Below are 10,029 nucleotides of genomic sequence, written 5' to 3'. Positions count from 1 at the left end.
ATTGACTGTTTTTCTTAAATTGAATTGGAAATGTAGGGATAATGTTAAAATTAAAAACTTTAAAAAAGTAAAGCTTGTCTGAACAGTACAGTCCCTGCTCATCAATTTATGTAAATTAGTGAATCAACATATTACAGAATCCTCTCCTCCCTGTTTTCTCCCCTCAGACTCTTTATAAGTCTCAGTCTGTCTTCTTCTTTCACTTAAACAGGTTCGTCTCACAGTGTCACCATAAACAAGATTAAAGTCACAAACTGACAACATGCTGTGGATTCTCTGTACTGTCATCTCTGCTCTAACATGTAAGTGGCCCTTTTGTCTTATTTTATATTCTTTATTTTCAAACACATATTTATCACTCATGCCTTTCTCGTTGTACTTTTACAGATGCTGATGCAGCTAAAGTTTTGACCCAGACTCCTGCTGTTCACTCAGTTTCTACAGGACAACAGGTTGTTCTCAACTGCAACGTTCAGATAGATCATAGCAATTATGTCAGTTGGTACAAACAGGTGCCTGGTGGGACTCCTCAGTACATTCTGAGGCTTCATCCTTCTGACAGTTCCCCTGATAATTTCGGAGCAGGTTTCTCTTCTGACAGATTTAACTCTAAAGCCACATCAAGAATTGACTTCCAGTTTATTATAAAGCAGGCAGAAACAGGAGACTCAGCAGTGTATTACTGTAGCACATGGGATGACTCTGCTAGTGAAGCTGTACCACAGTGATTCACACCATGACAAAAACCTCTGACTGATTCACTTCTGCTTTCTGAGACTTACATTTGGCACAATATAAACACTATTATCACACAATGACATTTTAATGTGTATAAATTCTGTCCAGTTTAAAATGTTACAATCCATAAAATATTTTAAGTAGTAATAAAAAAAAACAACATTAACACAAAAGATGGACATTACAGTACATGAAGAATTTAAATGTTTAAAGAAATAATGTTTTATCATGAAATTATAGCTGTATCGATACAATGGTTAATAGTAATAGTAGCAGTCATATTTAGTGTTTTTATTAATTATTAATTACTATTTCTATTAATTGTATAAATGTATTTATATAGCACTTTAAAAAACAAGTTTATAACTGTACCAAAGTGCTGCACAAAAACAATAAAATAATTTGATGAAAAGAAGAGATATAAGAAAAAAAATCTCTCTCTCTCTATATATATATATTGTTAAAATAATATGAGTAAAAATAAGATAGAAAAAAAAGTCTTGAAAGTAAGTTTGTTTTCTCCTCCCATGAATCTCCTCTGTCCAAACTGCCAGCAGGCTTCCTCCAAATGACCTTAAGATCTCTTGGCTGTGAGGATTTCTTTTGTTTGTTACTGGAGTAAGAAATGTGAATCCATTAGGGGGCTGGTCACTGATCCCATTGAATTTACTGTTGTTTCAAGCCCATCTGTGTGAGATAAATGAACATTTGTATTCTGGATATTTTTTTTATTATCATGCATCAAATGTTGCTCACTTTGAAAACTGTTGGCAGCCATTTGACAAGCTGTCTATTTGAATGCTATAATTCTCTCAATTGTTGATAATTATAATGTGAGCTCTCAGCAAGGAGAACTGAGTATAGTTACAGATTTAACTAAATAAATATAAACATTTTTACCTTTAAACATTTTTCATCCGTTACACAACAATGGGACCAATTTTACTGAGTCATATAAACAATGATAGCAGATTAGAAATGCATTTTTAATCTCCTGTCATCTATCTACTCCTCCCTATTTGCTCTCAAAGGATGCAGCTCCAGGCCTCTCCTCTATTTTCATCATTTTATGTAAGTCAAGAGTTCAAGTTTCAGGTTCTGTGGAACTGTAAACATTTATTTTATGCTTAAGTCATCATTTGTGAAGTTTTCTGTGAGTCAAAAACACAAACAAAAAAAAATGTGTAGGAGAACAAGGAGGGGAGGAGCTGCAGGAGGTGTCCAACATGAGGCTGAATCTGGAGTGGCTGACAGGAGGAGGAGCTGTGATGTCATCTGATCAAATCGTTTTAACATTTAACATCTGATTGTTGTTGCATGTTTATTTTTTGTATTTAAGATTCAAATATTTCTTTCACCAATTTGCTTCAGTGTGAAGTTAGAACTTGTGATTCATTAAGTTCTTATGTTAAGATTAAAACCTCAGAGAGTGTTCCCTCTGAGACTTGAGTCCAACATTTCCATATTGGGGAGAAAAGCAGAGGAGGCCTGCAGGTGCTTCCTGTAAAAGAAGAGACTGAGTCGTAATGCTTCACTGGGTGTGGTAAAAAAAAAACTGTTTCATATGTTCATCTTCTTTCAGACTTTTCTCATCATTATGTGACATTGACACTATGTTTAATATGTTGGACTGTTAGATTGCTGTTTTAGGAAACTCAAAATATTTGAAACTCCACAATGTAGAAATGTATTTCTATATTTTATAATATTTAAGTAAAAAAACATACCGTGTAAAAGTATAAAAATAGATGACACTTTTTAGTGTCTTTGACAGCTGACTGCACAAACATCCCATTACAGGCAAAATGTTTTATTTTGGCACAGCTTCTCTCATTAATGTATGGAAAAATACACATGAACTCACATTTCCAATGTAACTGTAGTTTATTAATGAAAAAGAAAGCCAAGAGAACAATAGTTGTTAAGCACACTAAATAGAGAAGCAAGTTTTCTAAGTCTTGTAAAGAATAAACTGAATAAAATGCAGATTATAAATGATGATTCTGATCTTCTGCTATTCTTCAGCAGGACATCCTGACTTGTTGATGGTTTTCTCTGCAGCCTGGGAGCCCAGAGACACTTTACAGGCGTAAACCTTGTTCATGTTCCAGTCTGACGTCTGGATGGACAGAGAACTGCTGATGTGGAAAGTCTGGTCTGGTCTCTGAACAGCAGTGCTGGTAGAGATCCCACTGCTCACTGGACTCCCATCAACCAACCAGCTGACATCAGCAAAACCTTTAGATTCACTGGACAAACTGGACAGACAGAGCAGAGTGGCTTTGTTGGACTGGAGCTCAGCCTTGGATGGAGGGAAAACGGTCAGGACAGGAGGAGGGAGACTGGAACCTGGAATGAAATTAAGATTATTATATAAATACATGATTAAATCAACAACAAAGCACTACTTGGTCAAAACAAATAGTACAACTTACTTTAGGCATAGCCATAGTAATCAACTGACAAATTTGATTTGTTTTTGTTCTTTTATTTATGAACAAAAAAAAATATTCATGCAGATGAAAAAGTCAGTAATTCTAAAAAGGTTTATGATGTAGATTAACATGACAATGAATAATAAACAAGAGCAAAATACAGCATATGAAAGTCTGCATATTTATAACTGTTCTCAAGTTTATTCATTTCAGATATTTATTTCACAATTTATTCATTATTGTTATGCTCATTATTAATTTTTAGGCAGCTTTCTCTTTCTGAATATTATCTCATATTTTCATTTAGAAAGTAATGAAATTTAAAAGCGCATTTTAAAAAATTAATCTGATTAACTTTTTACTTCCATTTATTTACAAGAAAGATGAAATAAAACATGGATCCTGCTGAAATTTCATTGCAAACAACAAACATAGGAACAGATTGTATGTGAATCCTTTGTTAGTTTGTCAGTAACTACATTTGGTTAAAAGCTTAGTACAACTGTCTTAGACACAGAAGGAAGATGAGATCAAGTACAAAAGCAAAATATTTAACAGATTTTGATTTTGATAATTAACTTTTGAATCCACTTAACCTCTGGCATAACTTGATATTTTTGTGAGAGGAAAACACAAATGTGATAAAAACATGAAAATGGCTTTTTTAAAACTTTAATCAACACAAAAGTACACAAAAAGAAAAAAACAAGAAATATAAATATGAAAAAAGTCTTATTTTAAAGTAATTAAATCAAATCCTTACCTGTGACAATCAGCTTGGTTCCCGGTCCGAATACCACAGTGATTCAGTTTGTATACATCGTCGTACAAAAACCTCCTCGTTGTTTCTGATGACAGAGTGGAAGTGAAACATCCTGCTGTGAGCAACTTTCACTGAAAACATCTCAGTCTCTCCATCATTCTGCTTTTATTAGAAAACACACAAACTCACTTTGGTCTCTGTGGGCACATTTAAGCAGTGGCAGTTCTGCTTATAGTAACAAATGTATGTTTTGAACTGTTTAATATTCAGAGATTTGATCAGTTGGATGTTTGGGTTTTTGTTACACTGTTTGTCACTGTGATACAGCTTCATCTGCAGATTCATCCCATGTCTGACAGAAATACAGAGCAGAGTCTCCTCTCTCTGCCTGCTTAATAATGAACTGATAATCAATGTCTGATGAAGATTTAGAGTTGAATCGATCTGAAGAGAATCCTGTTCCAAACTCAAGTGAACTGTCATGGTGCCGAAAACGCAGAACATACTGAGGAACTCCACCAGGAACTTGTTTGTACCATCTGACATAATTTCTATCACATCTCTGAATGTTGCAGTTTAGAACAACTTGTTGTCCTGCTGAGACTGTCTTGATAGGCTCCTGGGTCAATGTTATCGCAGCATCAACACCTGACAACATGCAAAGAAACATGAATTAAAAATAAACACAAGAATTATAAGGTTTGCATTTTAAAATATGTTCTTTTAAAGTGTCTGTAAAGAGTCTTACATGTTAAAGCAGTGATGAGACTGCAGATGGTCCACAGCATTTTGTCAGTTTGTGGTGTAAATGTTTGGTTCTGTTCAGCTGAATGATGAGCAGGTTGGACTGATTGAAGGAGAGAACAGAGGTTTATAAAGACCCCAAGGAGACAAAAAGCAGAGGAGGAGGAGATTCATGAATCTAATATTTAGAGTCAGCTTCTGAAAGCCCCATATGTTTTCTGAAATGTTTGTTTAATTATTTGAAGTATGCATGTTATGAGTGTTTACTGGTAAATTGATTTGATTTCATAACTAAATTCCAATTGTTGTTTGTCTTTGTTCTGGCCCTTCACTGGCCAGGTTGTTTTCCAACATTCAAATGGAAACTGACCAGAAGTGAACCGAAGTGATGGTGAGCTGCAAGGACCTTTTTCTTTTTTATTCCATTTTGATTTTTTCCAGATTATACTGGGAGAACACAACTGAACCCTCAAAAACACAGAGAGCCACAAGAAACTTTGAAAACAAATGAAACTACAAAGATCTCTGATATAAAGTATTGAACAGACTTTTCAAACTTAAATCTGGAAGTCCACATAAAACTCTCTGAACATGTATTATTTTATATATGTGAGAAAGAAACAAAACTGCTTAAAGCAAATTTTACCAAAAGATATCTGCAGCATCAAAATACATTTTCTTCGTGCCACCTTAATATCTGTTATGAGTGGTTATTTATGATTTTTATATTAAAAAAATAAAATCATAAAAATTTGATTCATAAACAATTTGTTTTTGAATCAAATTGTGAACCAGGGAGTTCACAATTTGAAAAAAAAAATATCATAAAGACTGCAACTGTAAAAATATGGAATGGATTCCTTTATTGTTCTTTGTTCCAGCTGTTCACCATTTGTCAAAAAGCAGAAGTGTTTGTGCTGAGGTTTTTGTCATGGTATAAATCACTGTGTACGTATTCATTCACAGAGCTGTCCCATGTTTTACAGTAATAAACTGCAGAGTCTCGCTCTTCTACATTGTTGATGATTAAACGATAGCCTGTTGATGACTGATGAGTTGATGTGAACTTTGGAGATGAAAACCCAGAACCGTAGCTTGGTGAGCCATTGGTACGATAGAAATACAGCACCCACTGAGGAACGCCTGCTGGAATCTGTTTATACCAGTAAGCAGTATTATCAACAGTCCCCAGGTTACAGTCCATGGTGGCTGTCTCTCCTTTCCTCACTGTCACAACAGGAGGTGTCTGTGTCACCACCGTCGCACCGCTCACACCTGGAAACAACAAGATGACATGAAGTAAAGAGAAGCACACAGATTGATTAATCTAGCATTAACTCCAACCTACAGTAAGTCATCCTCCTTACATGTTAGAGCAGTGATGAGAGTGCAGAGAGTCCCCAGCATCTTGTCAGCGTTATTTGAACTTGTAAAATGACCTTACTGCTGACAGATGAGAGTTCAGAGGATGAGGAGAGGAGGTGCTGAAGGAGTCCTTTAATACAGTGAGACGGACTGACAGGAGGAGGAGACTGTTAAATTCTGTACTGTAGAGTTCTTCACTTTACAGCTTCAGTAAACAGAAGTATTTGATGTGGTCTAAACATACTTTCACTGCTGACAGTGTTTCAGGACTTCTGGAATTAAATCAAATAGTCCATACTGGTCTTGTAGAAGTGGAGCAGTCTGCATTATCTTAAAGGTTTCAACTTGCCCCACATGTGTGTGTTTAGACTTTAAGCATATTGGAGTGATGTGATGAAAGATTGAAAGTGACAATTCACTGCTTGCTCAGGTTTGTTTGTTTGTCAGCATCTTTTGTGTACAGTTTTATTTTTAAACGGAATTAAATCCATAACTTAAATTTAAATTACTGACAACAAATATTGCAATAATTATGCATATATGAGAATGTGTAGAATTCATTCATCCTATCCCTTTCTAAGTTATTTCTTATTTTGTTGATGAACTGATGATATTTCCATACGTAATTTTCCTAACATATGATAAGTTATTGAAGCTGGCAGAAAAATTGAGGATGAAATTCATAAATAGCCTACTTTTAGTCATGTCTGTGTATTTAAGAATTTACCAAAAAAAAAAAAAATGTTTGTCAAACACATAACATTATTGATCTCTAATTTTGGATGAGACATTTTAACTTGACTCAATGATGAAAGTTGCAAAATTCCACACTGTCACAGTAAGAGATATATTTTCATACTGAGAAACATATTAGTATAACCTGTACATACCTAAAGCTCCTCCTCCCTCCTGTCATTGTGACCTTAAATACCTCCTCCAACACCTCCTCATCTTCTAAACTCTCATCTGTCAGCAGTAAAGTCACTTTAGAAGCTCCAAGATCATTCTCAACACACACTGACATCATGCTGGTGACCCTCTGCGCTCTCATCACTGCTCTAACGTGTAAGACTGGAGCTCATGATGGAGTCATCAGACTTTGTCAATATTTTGACTGTTTTTTTTTTATTGTTTACAGGTGTGAGTGGTGTGACGGTGGTGAGACAGACGCCTCCTGTTGTGACAGTGAGGAAAGGAGAGACGGCCACCATGGACTGTAACCTGGGGAGTGTTACTGGCAGCAGTGCCCAATGGTACAGACAGATCCCAGGAGAAGTTCCTCTATATATGCTCAGGTTTTATCATGGCTGGAGTGCTCCCAAATATGAGACTGGCTTCCCTTCTGCAAGACACACGTCCACTCATCAGTCAATGTCAGATTACCGTTTGCATATCAGCAGTGTGGAGGAAGGAGATTCTGCAGTTTATTACTGTTGTACATGGGATGACTGCTAAAGAGTACGTATCACAGTGATTCACACTGTGACAAAAACCTCCTCATTAACACTTCTGCTTTTTCTCTCCCTAATACATAAACCAGGTGGAGCCACCAGCAATAGCTTCATCCAACACACATCATATGTTTTTTCAGCATTTACACTTTTTAAAGGTTTTTTTTATTAATAAATAAAACCAGCAAGTACTGCATGATGTCTACAAGATTAAATACGTAATCTTACATAAACGGTACAATAACAAATATCTCTTACAGGTCACAAGTATCAAAACATAAATATTGCACAAATCTTAAGCTCATATGAAAACTGACTAATGCTAGATATTAACTAATAAACTAAACAGACAAATGTGTAAAAGGCCAAGTAAAAAAAATAGGCTAAAATATGATTTATACAGATTTTATCAAAACTCCTTAATGGTAATTTAATATCTGGAACAGACATTATGTTATCATAAAGTTATGTGTTGAAAGTTCCAGATAGAGATGAAACTTATTAAGTTCTTGATTTACATGACAGTTTAATCATGGAGATGACGTCTGCAGCTGCATCCTGTGAGAACAGAGAATGAAGGTGATGCTTCACTGACAGAGGATGAAAATTCAGTTTAATCTTTTCTATAAAGTATTTTACACCACTAAACCAGATTCTTATTAATACATATTTCCCTGTGCTTACAATACACAATTTAAGACTATACTCTACTCTGTTACAAAAACATTTTAGATTACAACGAGTTAAATTGTGGTTTTTGTTTCTTCAAATAATGAAATGCAAAATAAATATTTGATTTATGATTGAGACAGTTGTGTTTAGCTTCAATCAACTACATCACATGGCAAAAATTTAAAGCTGTTTCACAATTTGTTTGTCTTTTTTACCTTTTTTCTTTTATATGTTTAGATATTTTCAATAACCTCCACTTCTACATTGCTTTTTAATAAACACTTTTATATAAAGTTCAAATGCTCTGCCTGCTCTTCTCCCTTGGTTTACAGATCTAAGACAATGAGAAGTTTCTCCACTCGCAAAATGTACTTGTTTTGTCATCTGCTTATAATGATAATTGTTTATTACATTACTTCCATGATAATTATGTGTTTAAAACTGTTCATAACATTACATAACTTAGAATGAAAATATTTGTAACTCACTATTAAAAAAATGTTTAGTTACCAACATCACATTTATGTGAATGACATCAAATTACTTTATCTAGCAATGAAGTCATAACACTTGGGAACACACATTTCATGGAATGGCCTTTGATAATAAGCACAGTATTAATAAGTTGAATTTCATTATTTTTTTGAATATGTTTTGTTTTTGTGTTTTTTACATTTGGTGATGTAAAATCTCAAAAACCAGTTTTGGGATTATTAAAATTGTTACTATTTAATTCAAGATGTCCCTAGTTTAACATACAAGTGTTTTTGTTGAGTGTATGAATCACTTCAATTCTCATCGACAGAGGTGTCCTCAGTTTTTCAGGAGTAAATTTCCTTCTTCTGTACTTCTGATAATCAAACAATAATCTGGTGTTCACCGATATTGGATGTGTGTCCTTGAGATGGGAACAGGTGTCATAATAGGGTGAAACACAGACAGACACTTTGCCTATACAAACAAGAGTAATTGGTGTTAACCTTATTATAAACAAATTGTAATATCTGCTGGTTTTATTCATTTATAGAAAAAAGATTAAAGTGTAAATACTGACAAATAACGATGTGTTGACTGAAACTCTTGCTGGTGGCTACATTGTCAGTTCATGCATCTCAGTGAGAGCAAAAGCAGAAGTGTTATTGAGGAGGTTTTTGTCACAGTGTGAATCACTGTGATACCCACTCTTTAGCAGAGTCATCCCATGTACAACAGTAATAAACTGCAGAATCTCCTTCCTCCACACTGCTGATATGCAAACGGTAATCTGATGTTGACTGATGAGTTCCTGTGTGTCTTGAAGAGGGGAACCCAGTGTCATATTTGGGTGCACTCCAGCTATGATGAAATCTAAGCATATATAGAGGAACTTCTCCTGGGATCTGTCTGTACCAGCGGGAACTGCTGTCATTAACACTCCCCAGGTTACAGTCCATGGTGGCCGTTTCTCCTTTCCTCACTGTCACAACAGGAGGCGTCTGTGTCACCACAGTCGCTCCACTCACACCTGGAAACAACAAGATCACATGAAGTCAACAGTAACACAGTCTGATGGCTCAAACATGAGCAGTAAGTCATCCTCCTTACATGTTAGAGCAGTGATGAGAGTGCAGAGGGTCCCCAGCATCTTGTCAGTGTGTGCTGAGAATGATCTTGAAACTTGTAAATTGACCTGACTGCTGACGGATGAGAGACTCTAAAGGTTGAAGAGAGGAGGTGATGGAGGAGGCATTTAATATAACACTGACACTCAGTGGGATTGGCAGGAGGAGGAGCTTTCATCAAATCTACATTATAGTTTTTTTGTTTGTTTTTTTTTTTTTTTTTTTTTTTTTTTTTTTTACTTTTTAGCATCTTTGAAGAA

General features: G+C 35.1%; 1 protein-coding gene and 2 gene segments (V, D, J or C); 1 reads left to right on the top strand and 2 right to left on the bottom strand.

The window, feature by feature from the left end:
* The window catches only part of LOC103140934 (Ig mu chain C region secreted form-like), a 15,326-nt gene extending 5,474 nt beyond the window's left edge, over nt 1–9,852 (bottom strand). The window contains 4 exon segments of the C gene segment in view: nt 2,778–3,087; nt 5,794–5,955; nt 9,337–9,672; nt 9,753–9,852. Coding sequence covers nt 2,778–3,087; nt 5,794–5,955; nt 9,337–9,672; nt 9,753–9,792 — 848 coding nt within the window.
* On the top strand, nt 104–841 carry LOC107836722 (Ig lambda chain V-I region NIG-64-like). The segment is given in 2 exon segments: nt 104–302; nt 388–841. Coding segments are annotated over 2 exon segments (381 nt in total).
* On the bottom strand, nt 2,604–6,158 carry LOC103140935 (immunoglobulin lambda-like polypeptide 5). Its single transcript, XM_016673555.1, has 4 exons — nt 6,048–6,158; nt 5,633–5,955; nt 3,937–3,970; nt 2,604–3,087 (listed from the first exon to the last, which is right to left on the bottom strand). The coding sequence occupies exons 1-4, from the start codon at nt 6,085–6,087 to the stop codon at nt 2,753–2,755; spliced, it is 732 nt and encodes a 243-aa protein (XP_016529041.1). The 5' UTR covers nt 6,088–6,158; the 3' UTR covers nt 2,604–2,752.
* Nucleotides 9,853–10,029: the final 177 nt, after the last annotated feature.

This window comes from Poecilia formosa, unplaced genomic scaffold, assembly GCF_000485575.1.
Source record: "Poecilia formosa unplaced genomic scaffold, Poecilia_formosa-5.1.2 Scaffold78, whole genome shotgun sequence".
NCBI lineage: Eukaryota > Metazoa > Chordata > Actinopteri > Cyprinodontiformes > Poeciliidae > Poecilia > Poecilia formosa.
Note: the sequence above shows the minus strand (reverse complement) of the source record. Positions and strands in the feature narration are given on the sequence as shown.